Genomic DNA, 27,022 nt, shown 5'->3' on the forward strand with positions numbered 1-27,022 from the left:
GGCCCGCCGGAAGTCCCGCCCCTCCACGAGGCCGGTGGCGGCCCCTGCGCAGGTGGGGGTGTGGCCCAGAGGGGGCGTGGGAGCTCGGCGGGCGGCGAGCCTTGCGGAGATTGGCTGGCGCGGCGGGGTGACGTCACACGCGCGCGAGTCCGGCGCGCCCGGTACCTCCGGCCGTTTTTTAACGCCTTGGGTGGGAGCGGGTGTGACGTTGCTCTTCGTCCCGCGCCGCGGCGTGCGGAGGCGGGAGGCTCGAGGTCCTTGCCGCGGTCCGGGAAACTATGGAGCGTGGTAGTTAGACTTAAGGAGTTTGGTGCCGTGTTTTGAGGGTAAACTAAGATAAGTGATTTATTTATTTTTTTTAGAGAGTTTGTCCTACGACTGAAAACGCCTTAAAACCGAACTGGAGGGGCAGCTGGAGGGCTCAGGGCGTGACCCCGGGGTCACGGGATCGAGCCCCGCATCGGGCTCCCCCGCAGGGAGCCTGCTTCTCCCTCTGCCCGGATCTCTGCCTCTCTCATGAATGAATGAAATCTTAAAAAAATAATAAATAATAAGTTGATAGAATGTGCCCTATGAACAAAGGTCCAGAAATGTGATTGGAAATTCTAGACCAAAAAAAGTTTAAGGAATAAGGCACTTGGTTTTTTTTGTTGTTGTTGTTGAATAAGGCACTTGGTTTTTTTGTTGTTGTTGTTGGTTGCTTTTGTTTTTGTTTTGCGTTTAGAAAACAAAGATTTTTTTCAGATTCCCTTCACCACAGCGCAGGCAGCATTTATGTGTTTGGAAAGATGGAAAAGGTGATTAAAAAGTTCACTAATCCCTGGCTAGCCTGCTTGACTCACTGGCTTTTTTTTTTATACTTTACGTGATGACATAGTAGCTTGCAGGGGGAGGGGATGGGAATCAAGCCTCAATTATCATTCGTTAATTCAGCAATTCAATAAAATAAAATCAGGCAAATGGCCAGTGACTGTAGATGGAGAAGTTTTAGTAAAAGTAAGTCCTTGGACTGCAAGGTTCGTTCAATCAATAGTCACTCTGTGAACGACATTGCTGTTTGCTGTAAGGAGTTCTGAAAAAATCACATGTGGACTCCACTGGATGCACTTAGGGTCTGTAAATACTGTGGGGCACCTGGCTGGCTGTAGGAAGAGCATGCGACTTGATCTCAGGGTGGTGAGTTCAAGCCCTATATTGGGTGTAAACATCACTTACTTTTTAAAAATGTGTAAATATTGACACCCTTGAAAGGGTGGCAGAGGTTAAAACAGTAAAATGAGTAGGTGCTGAATTCTGATAGAGATTTTATTTTATTTTTAAGATTTTATTTACTTATTCACGAGAGACAGAGAGGCAGAGACATAGGCAGAGGGAGAAGCAGGCTCCATGCAGGGAGCCCAATGTGGGACTCGATCCCGGGTCCCCGGGATCACGACCTGGGCTGAAGGCAGATGCTCAACCGCTGAGCCACCCAGGCATCCCTTGTGATAGAGGTTTAGATGCAACAACATTGCAGGAATTTTAAAGATAGATGAATGGGTAGATAGCAAGGTCTCAATGGAGAGAAGCATTTGCCAGTTCAGACTGAAGCAGTTAAGGAGCAGGATCTGACTAGAGCAGGGATGCACCAGATAGGTAATGTGGGTCCAGGCTGTGGGAGACCTAGAAAGTCAAGGAGAAAAACTTGGATTCCATGCAATTGGACATCCTTTCCTCTCCCATCCTCTGACAGGCCTGAGGAAGTCACAAGAGCATGGGCCAGTGCGAAGGTGTAAGAGGTGGAAAGAAAGCATGGATTGTGAAAAACATTTTTTTTAACCAAAAAAATTTTAAAGGTTATTTACTTATTTATTCATGAGAGACACACAGGCAGAGGGAGAAGCAGGCTCCATGCAGGGAGCCCAATGTGGGACTCGATCCTAGGATCCTGGGATCACACCCTGAGCCGAAGGCAGGCACTCAACCACTGAGCCACCCAGGTGCCCATGAAAATTTTTTTTTTAAGATTTTATTCATTCATGGAAGACACACAGAGAGAGGCAGAGACACAGGCAAAGGGAGAAGCAAGCTCCATGCAGGGAGCCCGACGTGGGACTCGATCCCAGGACTCCAGGATCACGACCTGGGCCAAAGGCAGACGCTAGCTAAACTGCTGAGCCACCCAGGGATTCCCGAAAGTCATTTTTAAAGGAGAGATGCACAGTACTTGGTAACTGGGTAGCCCAGTTGACGAAGTAGAAGGATGCCAAAGGTGTCTCCCAAGTTTTCAAACCAAAATGCCTGAGAGAATAATGTGGGATAGGAAAGTGGGGGAAAACTGATGTACAATGTTGGATTTAATTTGGTAATGACACAATAGAGAGTATCAAGTAAATATCAGTACAGTATTTTGTGGAACCTGATAGTCCTCTGATAATATTTTGTAAATATCTCTTAAATGACTGAGAGGTCCCTTTATGATCCGGGTCCCAAGTCTTTTAGGGAATGATTGGATAGTAGCCACATATATTGACTTGTTTTTGTCCAAATCAGTATTTACTGCTACACAAAGTTCCCATGATATACTCAAACTAAAAATTTTTATTTTTCTAATAACCTGACAACGGACATTTAAAAATTTTAGGACAATGAATGTTGCTGCTTTCTGAATGTGAGGGGGAATGGGAGGAACAACCTCTGTTTGCATATACTAATGAACATTAAAATTACGTTTTTGTTAAAAGAAACCTTCCATAATTCAACAGTTAAAAACAAAGACTATTAAAAAGTTTGGTCATCACCTTCAGATCCTGCGCATTTTGAAGTGGATGCCTCTCATGAAAAATTAGAAGGCGTGTTCAAAGCAGATACCATGAATTTCAGCAGTTTTTCTCAAGACTTAACTCACTCACATTTTCCCTTGTATATGGATACCAACAGTACCACTTCAGACTCGCCTCAGGTGAGCGTTGCTTATAGAGTACTAGGAGGTACAGATGTATTCAGCTTTCACATTGTCTCCCATATGAAAATTTCTTCAAAAACAGGAAGAACACTAAAAGAATTTCCGGTGGAGGCTCAGAGGAGACCCTCAAACAGGAAAAACAGAGTCTGGTTTTCCTAGTTCTGTTAATGTAACAAAGAATTTTACAAATAGTGTTAACACTGATCCTTCCTGGACTCCAAGTGAAGTCTTAAGTGTGCAACCAGGGGACATAGTCACAACAATTCAGTCATAGGCAGGAAAAGAGTCAATGGACAGGACATCTCATCTAGAGCATGTTCTAAAAATTTTTTTTAATTTTTTTAAAATTTTTATTTATTTATGATATTCACAGAGAGAGAGAGAGAGAGAGAGGCAGAGACACAGGCAGATGGAGAAGCAGGCTCCATGCACCGGGAGCCCGATGTGGGATTCGATCCCAGGTCTCCAGGATCAAGCCCTGGGCCGAAGGTGGTGCTAAACCGCTGAGCCACCCAAGCTGCCCTCAAGCATCATTCCTAAAGGCATTGACAGAGCCCTGCATGTAAATGATTTTCTATCTTAATGAAAATTCCAAGTGCCCTTTCTCACCAAATAAAAGATTTTACTGTCCGAAATCATGATGGATGCTGTTCTAAAAGTTTGACATTTATTTAGAGGAATGTAAATAATAGAAATTAATTAGGTTGTGCCATATGTAACTGACACTTTGTAGTTCAAAAATGGAGAAATATTGACAATTTCATGTGGGTTAGCCCATAAATTGGCATAACCTATCTAAAGGGCTATTCAGTGACCAGAAAACACATTTTATTTTTAATTGTATCTCAAGGAAGTATGCAAATGAGATATGTGCAGAATTACTATAATAAACATTGGGGGTACCTGACTGGCTCTGTCAGAGGAACATGTGATTCTTGATCTGGGAGTTGTTAAGTACAAGCCCCACGATAGGTGTAGAGATTACCAAACACAAATAAATAAAGTTTTTAGAAAGGTAACATTTAAAATTAAAAATAAACTTTAGAAGCAACCCAAATTTTTATCAGTAGGGACTTAAGTTATTTGCACATATGTCAGTAGATATGTAAACCTTAAATATGGTAATACAGATTCAGAGCTGACCCTTGAACAATGCAGGACTTAGGCATACTGACTTCCTTCGAAGTTGAAAAGCTTCATACAACTTTTGAGTCCCCCAGAACAAAAGATCAGAAGCCTTAAAAACAACATAGTCAATTAACACATATTTTGGGTGTTATATTTATTATACATTGTATTCTTACAATAAAATAAGCTAGAGGAAAGAAATGGGATTACAGAAATCATTACAGTGCAGGGGGCACCTGAGTGTCACAGTTGTTTAAGCATCTGACCCAGTTTCAGCTCAGGTCCTGATCTCAGAGTTTTGAGATGGAGCTGCCCCTCAGATTCAACCCTCAGTGTGGAGTCTGCTTAAGACTTTCTCTCCCTCCCTCTCTGCCCCTTCCCCCTGTGTGCACACATGCGTGCACTCTCTCTCTGTCAAATAATTTAATAAAAAAATCTTTAGGAGGGTAAAATATATTTACAGTACTATGTTTATAAAAAAATCTGTGTTTAAGTGGACTTGCACAGTTTAAATCTGTTGTTCAAGGATCAACTGTGTATTTGTTGATGTAGAAAAATGATCACGTTGCTTCTCACTGGGTAGTGAACTTTTGAGTGGTTTTTTTAACTTTCTTTTTAAAAATAATGTTAAAGATTCTTTTTATAATGATAACTTTATATTTTAACTTCAAAAGAAAATTTGGTTATAGTATTACAGTGTTAATCAGAGTCTAACCATTATGTATCAAATTATGAAGAATGAATGTCTTATGTCAAGAGGTTCTCTTTCTTGGAATTCACTATTTTATTTTTCACAAAGAATTTACAGACCGAAGGAACAAAAGGCATATTCTAGTTAAAATGGTATTATCATAGAGATGCTATGGTAATATGACAAGTAGTGGAGTCTGTGTAAATATGACATCAATACATGTGAATAATGCTATTTTATTTCCCAAGTATATTATTTTTCATACTTCTAAAATCTCCTTAGTAGAAATGGCCTAAATTAGCAAGAAGTCTAAAAAACGAATTGTTGTAAAATATAACTCAGTTTTTCTCCTACTGGAGGTGCCTTCAATAAGTGCAACAATGTTATAAAAAGCATGATTGAATTGAGGTTTGTAACCAGCTGACTTTAGTAAGAGACACAAATTTTTTAGAGCATCATTTAGGTCTCACATACTTGATACACTATTTATGATTAAACCAATGCTTTCCTCATTCAAAAAACTTTCTTTACTATCTTACTTATACTATTAATTTACTTCCCAAAACCTTTTATCTTAGATGACATTAAGGGACCTTCGAGAATAAGCACTAGATTTCTTTCTATTAGAATCAGATTTCACCTCAAAAAGACTTGAAGAACAGCTATCCTAATAGTTGTTTAGATCAGATTTAACAAACTTCAAAGGATGATCAGAGATATTATGTTATCATACATCCCCATGTTTATAGTAACATGACTTGATATATCAAAAAAACAAAATATTAAAATAGCAAGATACTTGCTTAATGTTATTAATATCATGTCTCTATTTGCATGGTTTTAGTAAGAAGTTCAGATATACAGAAGGGACTGGTCCTAGAAAGTACACTCTACTCATGCAACAGAAAATACTAACAAATTACATAGCAATGCACATATACATTCAGAAGAGGCTTATGATATTTGAAGTATTAATGCTAATGCCTTATTTATTAATACAGAGTGAAATAAAGAATGTTAAAAGGGAAGATGAATCTAAACTCACACTTTCCAAAGATATTTATGGCACACTAGACGATGGATTAGATGGTGAGTATCACTTTGTTGCCAATAAGCAAACAGAGAAACTAAGATTTTTGTGTGTATGTCCTGTGATAAGAGCAATAATAGTAGTGGGCAGGTGCTAATGCACACTTTCTATGTACAGTTGCTTTTAAAACAGTCCTGTGAAATAGGGCTTTTCTCTTTCTTTCTTTCTTTCTAAAGATTTTATTTATTTATTCATGAGAGAGACACACACACACAGAGGCAGAGACTGAGGGAGAAGCGGGCTCCATACAGGGAGCCCGATGTGGGACTTGATCCCGGGTCTCCAGGATCAGGCCCTGGACCAAAGGCCGGTGCTAAACCACTGAGCCACCATGGATCCCCTTTTTTTTTCTTTTTAAATAAGGGTTGTTTTATCTTCATTTTACATGGGAAGTACAAACCATAAGCAACACATTTGACTATATTAAATTTTTAAAAATTTTATATGACCAAATGATAATAAAAAACAATTTCAGACTAAGATATATGCAATGTATGCATTAACAAGATTAGTACCCCAAATAAAGAACTCCAATAAGAAAAAGATACAACTCAATAGAAAAACAGGCAAAGAATATGTATTAGCTTACTAGAGCTGCCATAACAAAATGTTAAAGAGCAGATGGCTTCAACAATGGAAATTTCTTTTTTCACAGTCTAGAAGCTGGAAGTCCAAGATCAAATTGTGTGAGAGTAGATTTATCCTGAGACTTCCCAGATAGCAATCCTCTTGTGTTTGCACATGGCCTTTTCTCTGTGCCTCCCTGGTGTCTTAGAACACCAGTCATTGGATTAGGGCCGCACTTTTATGACCTCATTTAACCTTTACTACCTGTTTTAAAGGCCTCATCTCCAAGTACAGTCACATTTTAAGGTACTGGATGTGTGTGGAGGTGGTAAGCCTTCAACGTATGAATGTTTGGGAGATAAAATTCAAGCCAAAACAGTATCTAATAGATCAAAGAAAAGTAAACCTTCATGATTTTTTTTTAATTTTTATTTATTTATGATAGTCACAGAGAGAGAGAGGGAGGCAGAGACACAGGCAGAGGGAGAAGCAGGCTCCATGCACTGGGAGCCCGACGTGGGATTTGATTCCGGGTCTCCAGGATTGCGCCCTGGGCCAAAGGCAGGCACCAAACCACTGCGCCACCTAGGGATCCCCATGATTATTAAAAAGACCATAAAATTCCATTTTGTTCGTATCAGTTTAATGTGCATGATAGTAGAGCAAAGAAACTTGTGGTGGAAGTACAAATTGGTACAACCACTTTGGAGAGTAATTTTGCAATGCCTAATAAATTTGAAGATATAGGGCAGCCCGGGTGGCTCAGTGGTGTTTAGCGCCACCTTCAGCCCAGGGCGTGATCCTAGAGTCCTGGGATCGAAAACAAATCGGGCTCCCTGCATGGAGCCTGCTTCTCCCTCTGCCTGTGTCTCTGCCTCTCTCTCTCTCTCTCTCTCTCTCTCTCGTTTCTCATGAATAAATATAATCTTTTTAAAAATTTTGAAGATATATGTTTTCTATAGTCCAGCAATTCCACTTTGGTATATACCCAGAACCTGAACAAAAAATTCTTAGTGTACATTGAAATGTATATAAGGATGTTCACTGAAGGGTTATTTTTTAAAAGATTTTATTTATTTATTCATGAGAGACACATGCAGAGAGAGAGGCAGAGACACAAGCAGAAGGTGAAGCAGGCTCCATGCAAGGGAGCCCGACACGGGACTCCATTCCAGGTCCCCCAGATCCCACCCTGGGCTTAAGGTGGCGCTAAACCGCTGAGCCACCCGGGCTGCCCTGAAGGGTTATTTTTAATAGCAAAATTAGAAACAAATATCTAACAAAAAGGAAGTAAAGTGTAATCCTTCAGTAAAATGAACTAGATCTTCATGTGTTTACATGGCTAAATCTGAAAAGCAAAATTTTAAGTGAAATAAAGACTTTCATACGGATATACATTTATATTTTTATATGTAACATATAGGTCACAAATATAATTTGATTCTAATTACATAAAATTTTAAAACACAGAAAATAATATTGTATATCCCAGGGTGCTGCAGGATCTTTTGAAATATTTAAGAAACAGTGATAGCATCTGTTGGATCCCACAAACTACTAGCTTGAGACAGTTCACTATTTCAATGTAAAACCATACTACAACCCTTTCTATAAAATATGATTTGCAAAGCTGGGTTTTTGATGGTTGCTATGATAAAAAGCAAGTATTATATGAAAATCAATGTGGAATAGAAAGTGAGAGTTAATGTTGTCTTATCTGATTTCAAGCTTTGAGATGTGTGGTACACAATAGTACATCCAAGTAGTAAGTTTGGTTGAAATAAAACATGTTTTTTCTTTTGTATGTTTTTGAACATCTACAAACTTGTTAGGAAATACTTAAGTTGAGCTTAACTACTTAATAAATGGAACTCTTAGGTATTTCTTTTGGTCTTTTGGTGCTGCAAAAAATTAGTAAGATGGTCACAAAATTAGAAATTCTGGGAAGTTGATATATGTTATTTAAGGCCCATAAATGAGTAGTGAAAGTAGAAAAATATGGATGGGACGAATGAATACATACTAGCTTCAGTTTATCAGTAGTTATCTCTGGGGAGGAGGAAAAGAGAGAATAAAGGGGAGGCATCATTAATTTTGTAACATTTTATTTCTTTCCATCTTGCCTTATTTGCTTCTGATTTTTTTTTAATTTTTTTAATTAATTAATTTATTTATGATAGTCACAGAGAGAGAGAGAGAGAGAGAGAGAGAGAGGCAGAGACACAGGCAGAGGGAGAAGCAGGCTCCATGTAGAGAGTCTGATGTGGGACCCGATCCTGGGACCCCAGGATCACGTCCTGGGCTGAAGGCAGGCATAAACTGCTGAGGCACCCAGGCATCCCTATTTGCTTCTGATTTTTAAAAACATATTAAGTCTAGATAATGTGTCTTATTGAAAAACAACATACCATAGCATTTAGAAATAGTATTCTAGATGGCTAAAATTAGCAACACAGAAAACAACAGATGTTGGAAAGGATGCAGAGAAAGGGGAACCCTCTTACACTGTTGGCAGGAATGCAAACTGGTGCAGCCACTCTGGAAAACAGTATGGAAGTTCCTCAAAAAGTTAAAAATCGAACTATCCTATGACCTGGCAATTACACTAGGTATTTATCCAAAGGATACAAAAGTGCTGATTCAAAGGGGCACATGCACGTCAATGTTTATAGCAGCAATGTCCACGATAGCCAAATTATGGAAAGAGCCCAAATGTCCATCAACTGATGAATGGATAAAGATGTAGTATGTGAATGTGTGTGTGTGTGTGCGTGTGTGTGTGTGTGTGTGTGTATCAATAATGGAATCTTAGCCATCAAAAAGAATGAAATCTTGCCATTGCAATGACGTGGTTGGAACTAGAGTGTATTATGCTAGGCAAAATAGGTCAGAGAAAGACAAATATATGATTTCACTCGTATGTGGACCTTAAGAAACAAAACAGATGAACATACATGAAGGGAAGGAAAAATAAGATAAAAGCAGGGAGGAAGGCAAACCATAAGAGACTGTATATTTAAGATAACAAACTTGAGGTTGCTGGAGGGGAGATAAGTGATGGGCCAAATGGGTGATGAGTATTGTAGGGTGCTTGTTGGGACAATCACTGGATGTTGTATGTAAGTGATGAATCACTAAATTCTACCCCAAAACATAGTACACTATATGTTAACTAACTTGCATTTATATTTTTGAAAAGAAAAATAGTATTCTAGAATCCCAGCTACACTGCTTACCCCACTCTGTGACCCAAGGCAATTAATAAGTGAATTAATATCTCTTATGTCTCAGGTTCCTTATCTGTAAAACAGGAAGAATAACAGTGCCTAGCTCATGGGGTTGTTGTGAGATTAAACAAGTTTATGTTTGTTTGTTATTCTATTTATTGTGCTTTTGTATTTTTTGGAAACATAAAACACTTAAAAATTATAACAAAAAATTTTGAATATATCTTCGGATTTGTTGTAATGGTGTTTGGCCAGAATGACATATAGCAAGCTTTTTTGTAGCAGTCATTTGAGAACTTCTGGCCCCCATGTAAAAGTTCTGTTTGGTTGGCTAGCACAAAGTCATGCTGAAATCCACTAAAAAAAAAAAAAAAAAAAAAAAAAAGCCGAAATAAATATAATTTTAAAAAGACTCCAGCAGCTTATTTCAGACATGTAAATATCTTAACATATAAAGTTATGGTCAGCTAATTCTTATTTCTATCTTTCTCTTTCTAATGAGATGTCACCACTGGAAGTGACTCACAGAACTTACTAACTCAGCCAGTTGACACCAGCCTTTCTTTCTTCAGACAATTTGAACCCATTTGCAAATTTCATCTCACAGAAGCATTTAATACTGAAACAATAACATTTCAAAATCTGACAGAAGGCTTACCTTACACAGAAAAACCAGAAATGCAAAGTCATGTGTGTAATTGTCCAAAAGACACTAATATAAAGGAAGATTCGTTTAAGGAAGAAAATTCAGTGGGAACTGAATTTAGCACCTCCACAAAGGAAGAGCAGCTTGCTCATGAATGTGTCAGACAACTTTCTAGAAGCCCACCTCTGGTCCATAGCAGTGGAGAGACACTGAAATTCACGGAAATGTCACCAGCTCAAAGTGCTGCCACAGAGGCTGCACTCAAACCTAGTCAACCTCAAAGCTTCTTGTATACGGAAAATGTACACAGTGATGTTAAAAAACCTTTTGACAACGAGAATAACTTTAACTTCCTTGATCTGAGAGCTAATTATACAACAGAGGAGGTAAGTTTTTTTTTTTTAAGATTTGATTTATTTATTCATGAGAGAGATAGAGGCAGAGACACAGGCAGAGGGAGAAGCAGGCTCCATGCAGGGAGCCCGATGTGGGACTCGATCCCAGGACTCCAGGATCATGCCCTGGGCCAAAGGCGGACGCTCAACCACTGAGTCACCCAGGCATCCCAAGGAGGTAAGATTTTTGATGGGCGGTATAGTTTGTAGAGTGTTAAAATATGTGCTTTCCAAAAACAACAACATGTATATAAGCTGAGACTTTTCCAAGTAGCTAGATAATCTAATCAGCACGAGGGACATTGCTTCTCTGGCAAAAATGCCTTCTGTGATCTTAATCAATTTAGAAACAAATTTCTTCTAATGAAATTAAGTCCATACTTGAAGGTTAGCTCTACTGAATGATAATTTCTTTGAGGATCAGGGCTCTGTCATCCTTTTACATATGTTAGCATCCACAAGGTACCTTGAATTATGGGCTTTTATGTTTGGTGAATCCAATTGGCTGGAACTCAGAGTTTACAGTAAGGAAAAGATTGAGAAGAAGGAGAGAGATTAGATTATTTGACAAGAAAATCTTAAAATTTTTCTATCAAGGGATTTATTTTTTAAAAGATTTTATTTATTCATGAGAAACAGAGAGACAGAGACATAGGCAGAGGGAGAAAAAGACTTCCTGTGGGGAGCCTGATGTAGGACTTGGGATCCTGGGATCCCCTGATGTAGGGTCCTGGGATCACGCCCTGAGCCAAAGGCAGACGCTCAATCACTGAGCCACCCAGGTGCCTTCTATTGACGGATTTCTACTGACAAGCACAAAATATTAGTTTACCAAAGTGAACATTTTAATTTGTCTTTTGACTTATCTTTCTGGGCACACATGTAGTATCCTAAGAACAATGAAGATGCCTATAGTATAAATTCTGTGTACTCTAAAAATTTTTTTAAAGTAACAATTTTAAGAATTAGTATGGGCAAATAGGTATAATCCAAGAATAGCAAAAATAGTACCTTTTTATTTGTAAGTCTGATGAGAAAAACTATGTTATTATGTTTCATTTGCAAGTGTAAGCAGCTTTCTGTTCATTTATTTGGAAGCAGCATTTTAAAAAGAACTTTATTTCCTCTGTTGATTCAGGAAAATGACGTTTTTAAAAAATGTTTAACGTTTCTTCAGATTCCTCCTTCCTGTGTCCACTGCATTTAGCAATTTATTCAGTCAATAAATATTTTCAGGGCAGCCCGGGTGGCTCAGCGGTTTAGCGCTGCCTTCAGCCCAGGGCCTGATCCTGGAGACCCGGGATCAAGTCCCACATTGGGCTCCCTGCATGGAACCTGCTTCTCCCTCTGCCTGTGTCTCTGGTGCGCTCTCTCTCTCTCTCTCTCTCTCTCTCTCTCTCTGTCTCTCTGTCTCTCATGGATAAATAAATAAAATTTTTTAAAAAAAATATTTTCAGGAATCTATTATGTGGAGGCCCTGCACTATGTGTTGGCTATAAAAAAAAGATATAGGTCTTTGTCCTCATGATAGTAACACCGTAGTAGAGGAAACTCACATTAAATAATCACACAAATGTAGACTTTCAAATATGGTGAGTAGTTACATATAAAGTGTATGTGTAAGTTATATATGTTATATAATACTATGTATAAACTATAAACAAAAGTATGATAAGTGCTGTGAATAAAATGATGCAAATATTACCGTTCGTGAAGTAGAGGATATTGAGCTGAGCTCTGAAGGATGAGCTAGGAGTTACTAAAGTAACTTTGGGTGGGAGAGCATTCCATGCAGCAGTAACACATGTAAGAACCCTGTGGCTTCAGGGAGCATGACACCCAGTAGGACCTGACAGAAGCCCAGTGTTGCTGGATCAAAGGCAGCAGACAGTTGATGTGGATGAACAGGTAACGTGGGTCAGGCATCAAGACTAGACATCAGGAGGGATAGGCCTCAGTAGGAATAGTTGTCTTTATCCCAGAGTAATGGTGAACCATTAAAACATAGGAGTCCACTGTCTCTAAATTCTAGAAAGTGATACAGCCCACCCCTGCAGATATATTTTACAGAGTTTTAAATGTCCTACTCATTTCAGCATTTTCTTGCTACAACTTATTATCCTTTTAAAAAGCCCCCCAAACCTGTATTGTGGGCAGAAAGTCAATCACGAGGCATGGCCATCTGATATTCTTACACTCACAGGAGTCATAGCTGTGAGATAATGGCTTAATGAGCAATAACAGAAGTCTTCGTTCAAGAGTCCTCACAGACTGTAGAGTAATTGAAAAATTTGTCGTAATTCATTTGAAGTCAAAGAAAGTACCTCACATGAGTTCAGAAACGTTTGTGTCATAGAAAGTGGTGAGAGTATTAAAGCTGAGTTTTTCTTTTGTAAAAGTAAATGTGATACATCTACATATATATATATATATACTGTTTGTGATCTGCTGTGCCATTCAGTGCTATGTATATACTTAGCAGTTCCTATGTAAGTATGTTCATTAAAAAGGTATTATTATTGGGCACCCGAGTGGCTCAGTGGTTCAGCGTCTGCCTTTGGCTCAGGTCATGATCCCGGGGTCCTGGGATCAAGTCCCACATCAGGCTCCACACGGGGAGCCTGCTTCTCCCTCTGCATGTGTCCCCACCTCTCCATCTTTCATGAATAAATAAATCTAAAAAATAAAAAAAACCGAAGTTATTATTATTGGAAGGAGATATTATCATTGCTCTTTTATGCTGAGGAAACCACACTAGGAATCCAGGATTCAAGCAAACTCTATCTGACTTTAAAACTCATGATCTTGACGGGATGAGCACTGGGTGTTATGCTATAAATTGGCAAACCAAACTCCAATAAAAACATATACAAAAAATAAAATAAATAAAACTCATGATCTTTACACTCTTTTTCACACTTACGTACTCTACTTTACAGATTGTAGTGTCTTCAAAAGGAGTACAGAGCTTTGAGGATGTTCCTGACATGCCAGTCTGTTGCCAAAAGGAAGCTGCCCTGGAGGGCCTGGCCAGTCCAAGGATTGCCTCACCTTGGTTTCCTGCAGGCATTCCTTGGAGCGGTGGAGCACCTCTGGGTGATGGCAAGATGCCTGACACAGAGCAGGAATTGGAAAGCTCACAATCTCTGGAAGAGGAGATGGCTTGCGAAGTCTTGGGGAAATTAGAGCATACTAATAGAAAGCAGCAAAGCCAGATCCAAGACCTGCAGAGTAGCAACAAATATCTAGAGAGGAAGGTGGAGGAGTTACAGATGCAGGATAACAAACAGCAGGTGTTCGTGGATATCATAAATGAGCTGAAGGCCAAGGTGGAGGAATTAATTGAGGACAAATACAGAATGATGCTGGAGAAGAGCGACACCAACAAGACACTGCAGAATTTGCACAAGGTCTTAACTCACACCCAAAATCGTCTTCAGGAAGTGAAGAATGAAAAGGAGACCTTGCAGCTGGAGCTTAAGAGGATCAAGGGCAATTTTGTTCACCTACAGGAGAAGTACATGACGGCAGTGCAACAGAGAGACAAAACCGTCAGCCTGTGCCTACAGATGAACAGAACCATCACCGAGAAAGAAGAAGAGGTTGAGAGGCTGCAGCAACTGAAGGGAGAGCTGGAAAAGGCTACCACCTCCGCTCTGGACTTGAAAAGAGAGAAAAAGACCCTCGAACAAGAGTTCCTATCTTTACAGGAGGAACTTCAGAAGCACAAGAAGGAAAACCTGGAAGAAAGGCAGAGCCTGAAATTGAGGCTCGAGAAGCTTCTCGCTCAGGTTAGTCATTTGCAGTTCGTATCAGAAAATGAGAAGGCAAAGAACACTCAACTCCAGCAGCAGGTCCAGGATGTGCAGCAGGAAATCGCAAGGCTTCGGCAGCAGGTGCAGGTGCAAAGTGATGCCCCTCAGTTTGAGACAGTGCAGTTACAGGAACACCCCGGGGAAGCAGTGGAGGCGGATGGCACAAAGGTATCCATCAGGTTCTCCAATGCTGAATTTCACAATTTTCCAACTTGCCCACAATATATTGATGCACATTTAGACACCGTGCTCACATTTGTTGGCAGAAAGAATTACTAACGAGAGAGAGAGAGAGAGAGAGAGAGAGAGAGAGAGAGAATGGAAAATGTACCACAGGTTTGGAGAAGTTCCTCTAGTTCTTAGGTACTCACATTGCAGAAGAGCCATTTCTGAGCTCTTGTGACTTGGTAGAGGTGAAAATTAATGTGGGAACTTCTGGGTACCTGTGACCAATCATCTGAAGCTTCCCTGAGGATGAAGGATCTTCTGGGTGGAGATCTCCATGTATTCATGCCACATCTGCCTAACAATAGAACTAAATAATGCAATTACATATTGGTTTACAAGGTCAGACAAACCTATATCACATACTAATTTTGTGAAATTATAAACTTTTTTATTGAGATGTAATTGACATGTAACATTGGTTTCAGGTATGCTACATGATTTGCTATTTGCATATGTTGCAAAATGATCACCACACTAAGTCTAAGTTAACATCTGTTAAAAACAGCATGAGAGCCTCATCTCAATATGTCTGGAGAGGTTGTAATTTTGTATTCTCTGCAGTTCAAATGGCTTTTTTGGCATGGAACCTGGAAGCATGTCCTGGAAGTGATCATTTTCACAAGCCAGCGCACATCTATTTCAGTTTTGCAGGCCTGTCTTAAAATATTTATAGTACAACCTTATTAATTCTGACTACTTAGAAGGCTAATCTGAACTAAAAAAATGTGTTTATTTTAAAACTTTTATAACAACTTGAGCTGATTATATTACCTTGAGGATGTCCTTAGTGGACTTTGAGGAATCCATAATGAGCACAAGTATTGTTTGCAAGTAAGCAGTTCTATTATTTTTTAATGATTCTCAGGAAAATATTGTTCTATGTTTAAAAAATTCTCTTTATAATCTTTTCTCCAGGAATAAGTTAGGATGATCTAACCCAGTGGTTCTCAAACTTTAACATTTATGAGACTTAGCTGTGAAAAGGCAGATTCCTGGGGCCCACCTCCACTTTTCTGATTCAGTAGGTGTGCCTTGGGGCCCGAGAATGTGCATTTCTAATAAGAGCCAAAGTCTCTCACAATGCTGCTGGGCCAAGGGTCACACCTACCCTAAGCAGAACCACTACCCTAAGCAGAGATGACAAGCACCCCTAAGAGTGATATTTAATTCAGCATATTGCTTGGGCTGAGTGGCTTAATCAGTTAAGCATCTGACTTTGGCTCAGGTTATGATCCCAGGTCCTGGGATCGAGCCCTGAGTCTGGCTCCCTGCTCAGCTGGAAGCCTGCTTCTCACTCTCCCTCTGCCCTCAGCCCCCATTCTAGCTTGCACTCTCTGTCTCTCAAATAAATAAATAAAATATTTTTTAAAAAATTCAAGATTTTACTTAAAAAGCAATCCAGACTCTTTGTCTTTATCATGATGTGTCTGAATTGTGTACACATAGGATGTAAATGTGGTGCATTCTTTTTTTTTTTAATTTTATTTATTCATGAGAGACACAGAGAGGCAGAGGCACAGGCAGAGGGAGAAGCAGGCTCCATGCAGGGAGCCTGATATGGGACTCGATCCTGGGACCCCAGGATCATGCCCTGAGCCAGGGGCAGATGCTTAACTGCTAAGCCACCCAGGTGTCCAAAAGATGGTGCATTCTGATTTGGTCCTGAATTCCTCACCTGGTGAAGAAGAGAGCCTAAATCCCCTAGACAAGAAAATAAGTTCTCAGCTTATCTCCAAAATTCAAAATCTTCTGGCTCTAGTGGTAGAGAGACCACCACATGCCAGGTAATTTTTAAAAATTGTATTTCTGTTGGGAGAGAGAGAAATATCAAGATTGAACAAAACAGAAGAGGCAGTCTAAAGCCACAGAGAGTTAAGTTATGGGAGAAAAAAATGGAAGACAAAATATAGACCCTTAAGCCAAGCATTCAGCTTTTCCTTCCTCCTACTGCTTTTTTATCTTTCTTCAGTACCTAATTCCCACAAGTCTCCAATAAGATAACCAAATTAGATAAAAAATAAGGGTATCAGACAAAAACTCTTCACTTAGTACTTCTTCCGTGACCTGGAAGCTCTATCAGAGTGGTAATCCCCTGGTGATGGGTGAGTGTTCCCATCAGTGAGCCATTGACCCAATCTAAAATTTAGCTTTTGGGTAGAGGGAGAGCAGTAGGGAGTTGGGTACACTGGTGGGATGAAGAACAAAATTGGTGTCAGGTGAGTTTGAATCCTGACTTCACCAGCTCTTGGCTTGTGTGCCTTGTCAGCCTTAGCTTCCTCTTCATGAGTAGGGGAAATGACACTTGCCGCTGCCCTGGGAGATAACGAGCACTGCTATAATGAGAGACCATATTACAGGACTGGCATTTGATAGTATCTCAAATGAGCTGGCTATGTTTCTTCCTCTTCTGTTAATGTCCATATCTTGGATTTTAAGTGCAGTCATCTCACCCAAAATTGAGGGGCATGGTCTGTGATGGTCCTGATCCAACACAACCCTTATATCTATTTTGTTTCAGCTGAGTTTGTTGAACGCTAGCATTTTTTTAGTGCTAGAAATGGACCTGAGCATTCTTTGGGGAGATCACAAAGTGGTGGCCCACAGACTACATCCACCTGAAGTTTTGTTTTTCTGTGTGTGAGTCTGAATGTGGCACAGACTCTTCTTAGCTACAAACTTTCACATCCCATTTTGTTCCTTCAGACGTTTGCTTACTCACCCTAAGGCTTGATTCCCCCCATGTCACTGGAAGCTGCTGTTCTTTCTGCCTTATTTGCGAGCTGTTGCTTCTGTACCACACCTCCCAAGGAGGAATGTGTCTCTAGCCCTCTTGTCCGTAGATGTCATCCCATACCAAACAAATATTATGTTTGCTAATTCTGTGTCTCCCACACCCACTACAGCAGAAGCCTTCAACATCGGGCACCTGGGTGGCTCAGTGGTTGAGCGTCTGCCTTTGGCTCAGGTCATGATCCTGGAGTCCTGGGATTAAGTCCCCGCATCGGGCTCCCAGTGGGGAGCCTGCTTCTCCCTCTGCCTATATCTCTGCCTCTCTCTGTGTGTCTATCATGAATAAATAAAATCTTATTTTTTTTTATTTTTTTTATTTATTTATGATAGTCACACACACAGAGAGAGAGAGAGAGAGGCAGAGACATGGGCAGAGGGAGAAGCAGGCTCCATGCACCAGGAGCCCGACATGGGGCTCGATCCCGGGTCTCCACGATCGCACCCTGGGCCAAAGGCAGGAGCTAAACCGCTGCGCCACACAGGGATCCCGAATAAATAAAATCTTAAAAAAAAAAAGAAGCCTTCAACATCAGAAACTTGTTGCTTCATATGCCCTGTACCTAATACAGGTTAAGCCCTTAATTGGCACTCAACAAATTATTTATTGACTTCACAACCTGTCCTTGAAGTCTTAAGTTTGTCGCTATTTTTCATGGGTTATCTCACCAATCCTTATACCATTCTTTATATTATCATGCTTTTTTTTCAAATGGGAAAAATAAGATCAGATCGGACCAAATCAAATCATGGAAAAATAACCTGAGGCTTAGAAGAGTCAAGTTTCTTGTCCTTTGTCTCACATTGTGTTAAGCAGCAGAAATTAGATACTAACTCAGGCAGTCCAGCTCATGCACATATTTTTGATTTTGAGGTTATACATGCAAATACCTTCATTCTAGGCACCTTTAAATATCTAGAGTTTCAATATTATTGAGGATATCTGATTACCCTAGTGTCAGACACAGCAATTTGGCTGAAATTTGGATTTGTAAGCTGATTAGGCCAGGCTAACAGGATGTACGTGTGAATGCCTAAGCGTGTATTGTTATTGGAGGTGAGGATTAACTTCCCAGTGATCATTTAATTGGTACCAAAAACAACTTATATGCAAGGGTGAATCTGTAAGAATTCTTTCCACACTAACCGTTTACTAGATATCTTATGAGTAATTGAAGAATTGAGTCCAATATTTTATCTCTTTTGGTTTGGTCACTTGTTCTGGAATTTTTTGTGTGTTTTTTTCTGTCCTCCTTTAGCTTTAGGGAAAACTTTTTAATATAACTTCTCAAACTGTTATTCTTAGGACATCACCATTCCTGATGCTGAATATTTCAAAGAGAGCAAGAAAGTTAGTGATATAATGCTACAAAAATTGAAGCACTTGTATCTTAAAAAGGAAAATTTAGATAAAGAGGTACTGTGTTTATTCTTTTTCTAAAAATTGTTTATTTTTTCTGAAAAAAAGTCAAAGAAAAAGGTAATACAAAAATATAAAGAAAGTCTCCAAATTTGGATTTTTTTTAAGCATTGGTTTTTGAGGGGGCCTGGGTGGCACAGTTGGTTAAGTGTCCTACTCTTGGTTTCGGCTCAGGTCATGATTTCAGTGTCATGAAATTGAACTCTGCATCATGCTCCTTGATTGGCGTGGAGTCCACTTGAGATTCCCTCTTCCTCTCCCTCTGCCCTTCTCGCTCATTCTCTCCCCCCAAAAAATAAATAAATACTTAAGGGAAAAAATTTGGAGGGGGGACCAGATTAGTTTTGTTATGGCCCTCACCAAAGAGGTATATTATTCAGTATTTGACTTGTTTTATAATTTAAATTTGTATTAGAAAATACTGTTCATCTACTAAAAATATGGTATAATTATTTTTTCCAGTTTTGCCTGGCTCTACTGATACCTGAAGAATAGTGTATTTTGACATCTTGATAGTGACTTCAGACTTTAGCACTTGGAATAGTGGATACATTGAAAACTGACCATTTTCTTTCTCAAATAGCACTGGGTACAGGAAGGCATTCCTGGAATTTCTTCAATTGTTCTTTGCTTAGTATAGTAGTGGTACAGAGATGGAGTGATAAATCAAGAGAATCAGTGAAATGGGGAAGGTGGTAACAGGATGTTAACTTGCGCCAGTTTTAATGTGAGAGGAATATAGAAGTGGCAAGTGTATCAGGTAACAGAATAAAAACCTACTCAAATATGGGATCTTGGATTGTAGGAACAAATTCGGTCTTATGCTGTCAGGAAATTACTTCTCCGAACTGAGGTGGATAGAAGATTTATTGCAGGTATTCTGGGAAGCCTCTGTCTCCTAGCTAACCTGATCAGGGAATAATGGATATGAAGAAAAACTTCTGTCCTCCATTTCCTAAACCAGCTTTCAAAAATAAGCCCCACTGAATACAATACAAAAGTTTCGGATATTTGTGGTGTTTTGGTAAATTTACTGAATTATTGGCAAGTGAAATGATGTATCTGTGATTAGACTCTGTGAAAGGGGACTGGAGGGAGGAGGACATAGTTGGGGGTGTAAATGATACAAAATTGGCTACTACTGTCAATAGTCAAAGCTGAGTGGTAATTACTGGAGGTTCATTAAAGTTTTTTTCTATTTTTTTTTTTAATATTGGAAATTGTTGGGGCACCTGGGAGGCTCTGTCAGTTAAGTGTCTAACTCTTGATTTTGGGTCAGGTCATGATCTCAGGGTTGTGAGATTGAGCTTTGCATTGTTTATAAAAAAATAATTCTGTGCATCACACTTTACCTCACTGATTTTTGGAGAAGTTTGAATCTTAAATATTAAGATTTATTGTTATTATACTGAAGGAATAGATAAGAAATGATTATAAATTAAATCTAGGGTAGGTTTTTTTTTTTTTTTATTCCTTTACAGAAGAATTCTGATAGCCTGACTGTAAAAACAATTAAATATTGGGATAAGCTTCCAGAGACCCCAAGCCCACCCTCAGGTTCTGTGGTGTGCTAGGTAGGACCCATAGGATTGAGCATATGGTGGTACAGTGAGAGGCTACACAGCAAAGTCAGCACAGGGAAAAAGTGCTTGGGGCAAAGTCCAGAGGAAACCAGAGTCAGACTGCCAAGAGTTCTCTTGTGTGGAGTCACAGAAGAAGCACTTCATTTTCCTAGCAATGATCTCTGACACTATGTGTGAAATTTGTGTCAGGGTCTCATTATAGTCCCAGCACCCAGAGTTTTTACTGGGGGCTGCTCGCCTAGTCATGTCTGCCTAGCATGTACTAAAACTCTGAACCCTCCAGAAGGAAAGAGGCATTCAGTATAAGCTGCACGCTTTGTACAAATAGGGTAGGCACAATGAGCCATTTATATTTTAGAATGATGAAAATCCTTCTGCAATCCAGGTTCCCACATGGCAGTCAGGGGGCAGCATGACTAGCAGGCCTTCTTAGGGAAGCAGCCTCAGATCTGCTGTGTGAACTCTTTTCTGTACAAGAGCTGTAGAAACAGTTGATATTTGGAGACTGGGGAGTGGATGGTGCATGGTTTGATGATTTTATTATAAATGTTATTTGAATGTAGTTTTATTTCTTCTCCTTTTCTTTTTTGAAATATAAAATGCTTTTTTCCTTAGGTACTGAAACATAGAGCCAAAATCACAGCTTTTAGAGAGTTAATTGCAAAAGAAAGAGCATTTCAAGATCAGATTATTGAAGTGAGTTTAACATTTACTGTGTACTGTTTAACATACAACAATAGAATTTCAGATATTTGTGTTCTTTTGGTAAGTTTGTTGAAATCCTTCTAGCTCTAAGTTCTACACTTCTATTATTCTAACCACTGAAGATCTCTTTGATTACTAAACTTATAAAGTATGTATTATCAGATTTTCCAAGGAATGTGAAAGTACTGGAAGCAAACACAAGTATATATTTAATCTCAGGTTATAGGCTTTGATTCAGATGAAGCCAAGAATGTTAGAGATACCTATCTTATTGGGAGCCACGCTGATTAAGTACCACAATCTGAATGAAGATCTTGATTTCTTAGTAAGAAAGACCTTTTATTGCCTTGCTAACATTTTTATCCATAGCACCATTTTATTAACAAGTTTAAGAATATCAACCTTCAAATAATGTGTTCGTTAAAATGGTCACACACTGGCACTGTAGCAGTATTATTCAACTATTATGTGTAGAGTTTAAGTTCTATACTTTGCATTTGCAGGTTTTGATATTTTACATATTGTCCTATCTGATTGCTGTTTAGACTAATATTTATTTCTTTCAAAATGCAGAAATAAAAAATATGTGCTGTTTTTCACAGTGATTGAAACACATTTGTATTTTTGTATATGCTATCACCATCCTGTTTTCTTTTTTTAAAAGATTTTATTTATTTATTCATGAGAGATACACACAGAGAGAGGCAGAGACATAGGCAGAGGAAGAAGCAGGCTCCCTGCTGGGAACTGACGTGGGACTCAATCCCAGAACTCCAGGATCACGCCCTGAGCTGAAGGGAGATGCCCAATGGCTGAGCCACTTAGGTGTCCCACCATTCTGTTTTCTTAAGTTTTATTTTTTTTTTTTTTAGTAATCTCTACACCCAACCCAGAGCTTGAACTCACAATCCTGAGATCAAGAATCACATGCTCTTCCGGCTGAGCCAGCCAGGCACCCTACTACCATCATTCTTAATATCAATGTATCAATAGCTGTTTATAACACTATGATTAAGGAGTACTTTGGGAAATTGTCCACTTTAGATACCATCTAAAGGTGAAGGCATCACCACATAAAAGAGATGGTAATTATGTCACTTAATGGAGCTGTCAGCTAATGCTGCATTGGTGATAATTTGGCAATATAAAAAAGTGTCCAATCAGCATGCTGTTCACCTTAACTTACAGAGTTATATGTCAGTTATATCTCAATAAAGCTGGAAGAAAAATAAAGGCAGATGAAATAGGAAATATATGTTACAAGTAAATTAAAATGTGATCTTGGTATCTAGATACAGAGTTACAGTCCAACTGGATCCCTCTAATAGCGAAAAGGTGATTATTTTTAATAGTGGTTAATGAGAAAAGTCTATCATATTTCTAAATTATTAAACATTGGCATTCTGCAATAAACTCATAGCATGACCAAGCATCTTTGAGAGGGAAGAAAAAGTCCAACGTGGTTAAGGCTCACAAGTTTCTTGTAATTCATTAATTTTTTAAATTTAATAAGTAATTATTGACTTCTCACGAAAATCTCAAAATAAAAATGCTAGTCACTCTGGAGACAGAAAGCCAAATCAAACATGATCTCTGCTTCCAAGAACCCTAGAAAATAAGATAAAATACATAAATATTCATGAGGGATAAAGGGGAAGTTTCTTAGAAAGCGATACAGTGACCAGTGTCTAACACAGGCAGTGTCTGTCTAATGTTAAGTTCAGAGGAGGAACAGATACTGTCCAAGGAGGGGAGTCATGGGACACCTTGTGAAGGGAATGGCAGCTGGACTTTGAAGACTAGTAAAATTTGAGCACAGGGAGGTTGAGAGGAGAGCTGTAGATTCTATTGTTCATGAGTACATTCTGTGCTTCGGACATAAAAGATGATGCAAGTGGACCTCCATCTTCCCAGAAGCTGGAATGAGAAAAAGGACACACCTGCAAGCATGTCAGGGACACTATATCATTTTTTAAATGTGCTGCAGGCCACTTGTACAAACTGTATCTCAGAGAAACCAAATAGTTGATGAGGGAGGGAGAGCTCTTCACTGAAAAGGTAAGCTATTAAAAGCAGAAGAGAAGATGCATCTTTGGGAGGGGGGGCAATTATAATGGCTGCTAAAAACCTTCAATCAAGACTGAGGGGAAGCTTTTTTTTTAGAGGGAGAGAGAATGGGGGGGGGGCAGAAGGAAAGGGAGAAAGAGAATCTTAAGCAAGCTCCACACCTGCACAGAGCCTGATATGGAGCTCAATGTGGGGCTCAATCCCATGACCCTGAGATCATGACCTGAGCCGAAATCAAGAGTTGGACACTTAAATGACTGAGCCACCCAGGCACCCCTAGGGGCGCAGCTTTTAATGAATGGGTCAGACTGACAAGCACCTGAGCCTGCTAATCAAGTCTCAACCCCACTAAAGGTGAGGCACGCACACCTGTGCCCCCTGACGTGATGCAGGAAGACATACACAGCACATCTAGGAAGTCTTCTCACCAAAATAACTGGATCCAAAGGCAGGATTCTAGACCCAACTACCTTGACAGGAGATAAAGAGACATATTATGACACCATGATAACAAATCCAGAGTGTGGAAAATTCTCATCAGTAAACACTTGGCCTGAGAAAAGGGGGGGTCATAAGATCCAGCCTCATATCAAGCTCTATGCTCAGCTGAATGTCTGCTTGTCCTCTCTGCTCCTCCCCCTGTTTGTACACACACTCTCAAATAAACAAACAAACAAATAAATAAATAAATACTAAATAAATAAATAAATAAATTTAAAAAATATTTTAAAAATAAGTAAGAATAAGAAAGTTAATATAATAAGAATAAGAAATTTCTGCAGCAAATTTGTTTTGCTATTGCTTCTCCTAGGGGATTTCACTATAGACACATAAGTATATCTAAAGCATTAGAAGACTTATGGCCATTCTTAACATTGGTATTTAATGTGTACATTTCTGTCATTTTTCTTCTATAATTGATTTGAAAATGAAGGTAATTGCTGAGGGACCTTGTGAATACCCTTTTCTGATCATTAATTCAAGATGTCACTTTTAGAAATAAAATTTTAAATTTTTTTTGTTTGCAAATAAACATTGATCTTAGGTCAGAACATGGCATACATTGAGCTGAACCTTTTTTAAAACCTGCCATCATTTGTGCAAATCGAGAATATTTTTCAAGCCTGACTATGCATCATCAAGCACATTAGTGCTTTATTTCAAATATAATCAAATATGTTTATATATATTGGTTATAAATGGAAAGAGGGTAAAAAAAAAAAGGTAGTGAAGATTTGAGGCTGATATTTTTTTCACTACCAAGTGTCAAATTATTTGCGAAGCTGTTTCATAATATTAAAGTGGAGAAAATTATAACTAATTATAAAATTATAATTTCTGCCTATCTGTTCTAAATGCAGTCTAACCAGGATTAGCATCTATTGATTTATCTATGGTACAACTTGGTTTAAGAAATCTTGGAATAAAGATTAGGCCACTGTTCTTATTTGTTCTCAGTATCCATATATGGTTTTCATGGTTAGTATTTTTCAGTTAACAGTTTCCAGGTTAGTATTTTTACCAACTGCAAAATTGGGAAATCTTCTAGAGTCAAAAGAAGACCACTGCAACAGACTCATTGAAGAAAATGACAAATATCAAAGACATTTAGGCAACTTAATAAATAAGGTATAATTTTTTAATAGAAATCTTTGTTTTTAAAAACCATCCCAAATACTTAAATAATAGAATTTTGGTGCTACAAAGGAGCTGAGGAATGATGGAGCATATTTATATTGATTCTATTTACTTCATAACATTACAAAATGCTCCTTTAAAAAAATTTGTTTGAAGATTTTATTCATGAGAGAGGGAGAGAGGCAGAGACATAGGCAGAGGGAGAAGCAGGCTCCCTGTAAGGAGCCCAATGTGGGACTTGATCCCAGGACTCCGGGATCACAACCTGAACCGAAGGCAGACACTCAACCACTGAGCCACCCAGGTGCCCCTATAAAATGCTCCTATTAGCTTTTTAGAGGACACCTAGAAAAGAGCATTATGTGTATCTTTACCTGTACTGTCAGCAATTTCAGGTCTTAGTATTGGGATTTCATTTTGAGGATAATTATAGAAATCTTGCCAACTTAACATTGCAATTTACCTCCTAAAAGTTGCATTAACTTTAACCCTTAGTGGATGCATCCACTGCTTGTGTGGAAGACAAGTGGATTAGAGTTGACCCCATGCTACAGTTGTCTACTTTCTGACACTTCATTCCTTCTATTCCTGATTTCAAACTGTAAGATTTTTGCCTTGTGTAAAATTACTGGGAGTCACATAATTGAATGTCATTGTGTAGAGATTTTTTTTTAAGTAAACAGAATAAAATATTTTTTAAAATAAAAGTAAAAAATAAAAATTCCTCATATGAAGAAATCAGCGAATATGCTGACCAAAGGCTCGAGATATCCCACTCTCAGATTGCACAGTAAGTTGAAAAAGCGTTTTAAATTTTGTAAATCTTTACTGATATTTTATTTTGCTCTCTGGCTTGCCAAACTTATGTTCACTGACTGCTAGGAAGAGAAAAAAAGTGCAATTTTTATGAATTAAGACCATTTCTTCAATAAAATAGTCTGCTTAATGTCTGACTACTTGAATAACCAGATTTTCATCTTCCTTTCTCAGAGTTCCCTTTAATTTCAGGGAGGGGGAAGGTGACAGGATCAGTGAGAAACATCCAAAATTTTCAGAAGATAGTCCATGGTATTTAAGTAAAATGACCTTGCAATGCTTAGGCTTTATTCACAAAAAGTTTTGAAGGCACGCCAAATGAAACATACATTTATTAAGAACCAACTAAACTCTCTCATTAGAATGAGATTCAGCTGACAACACTCCAAAATTAGTGTTTTTAAATTCTGCAAAAATTTTTGCTTATTTATTATCCTTATTTCTCATATGCTGTTTCCTTATCCTTCCCCCAATTTCATTTATACTGTGTTGGCTATCACTAGAGCTTAAGCAAAAGGTCTAATCTTACATAGAAAGACACCCCAGGGCAGCCCGGGCCGCCTTCAGCCCAGCGCCTGATCCTGGAGTCCCGGGATCGAGTCCCACATCGGGCTCCCTGCATGGAGCCTGCTTCTCCCTCTGCCTGTCTCTGCCTCTCTCTCTGTGTCTCTCATGAATAAATAAATAAGATATTAAAAAAAAAGACACCCCAAATATGACGAGGTTCCTTTACAGCTAACTCACCACAAGATAATTGAAAGACACTGTGGGTATTTGTATCTTGGGAAGTTTGTTTTTATTTTTCATTATTGTTTCTAAGCAGAATGAATATTAAAACAATTTTCTGGTTTTTCAGACTGACACTGGCAAGTTTTAAATTTGAAAGAGAAGAGGATGTTATTATACACTCAAGAGAAGTAAAATAAGACTCTGCTTTGGCTTATAATTGAGAAAACTCAGAAAACTCAGCCGATGCTCAATCATCACGGGCTCATGAAATGTAAAAATAATAAATAACCTAATGTTTCTAAAACAACATCAACTCATCACTCAGGCCACATTACTGTGCCCCAGTTATTCTTAAAATTAAAATATTTTGAACTTTTATTTTCAGAAAAGTGGCTGATCCAGTATGTGTTCAAGAAGAGATTTGACATCTGAGGTCTATATATAAATTGTACTAAAATGGTTGTGATTGTGGCTGCTTATTAGAATTCCTTTGAATTTTTTTTACAAAACATCCAAGAAACTAAAATACCACGTGGGTTCTGGCAT

The 27,022-nt window shown here is 38.8% G+C and overlaps 1 protein-coding gene across 7 annotated transcripts; it reads left to right on the plus strand.

Moving 5' to 3' along the window:
- The first annotated feature begins 142 nt into the window (after positions 1 to 142).
- CAGE1 (cancer antigen 1) lies at positions 143 to 27,012 on the plus strand. Of its 7 annotated transcripts, XM_041770004.1 has the most exons (8): positions 226 to 326; positions 2,724 to 2,941; positions 5,765 to 5,852; positions 10,150 to 10,679; positions 13,628 to 14,671; positions 18,825 to 18,935; positions 21,137 to 21,217; positions 26,604 to 27,012. In XM_041770004.1, the coding sequence occupies exons 2-8, from the start codon at positions 2,852 to 2,854 to the stop codon at positions 26,622 to 26,624; spliced, it is 1,965 nt and encodes a 654-aa protein (XP_041625938.1). In that variant the 5' UTR covers positions 226 to 326; positions 2,724 to 2,851; the 3' UTR covers positions 26,625 to 27,012. The 7 variants fall into 7 exon arrangements, with proteins under 7 accessions (XP_041625936.1, XP_041625938.1, XP_041625940.1 ...); XM_041770002.1 differs by lacking the exons at positions 226 to 326; positions 26,604 to 27,012 and adding an exon at positions 143 to 161 and having other exon boundaries at positions 21,137 to 21,613; XM_041770006.1 differs by lacking the exon at positions 21,137 to 21,217.
- The last annotated feature ends 10 nt before the right edge of the window (positions 27,013 to 27,022 follow it).

Source organism: Vulpes lagopus, chromosome 10 (assembly GCF_018345385.1).
Source record: "Vulpes lagopus strain Blue_001 chromosome 10, ASM1834538v1, whole genome shotgun sequence".
In the NCBI taxonomy this organism is placed as follows: Eukaryota; Metazoa; Chordata; class Mammalia; order Carnivora; family Canidae; genus Vulpes; species Vulpes lagopus.

Bases quoted from the DNA above. Each gene is read 5' to 3' on its own strand.
- CAGE1 (XM_041770002.1), top strand. From the start codon at position 2,852: ATGAATTTCAGCAGTTTTTCTCAAGACTTAACTCACTCACATTTTCCC. The intron at 10,680-13,627 runs GTAAGTTTTTTT...TCTACTTTACAG, and splicing joins CTAATTATACAACAGAGGAG to ATTGTAGTGTCTTCAAAAGG. The intron at 14,672-18,824 runs GTATCCATCAGG...TGTTATTCTTAG, and splicing joins TGGAGGCGGATGGCACAAAG to GACATCACCATTCCTGATGC.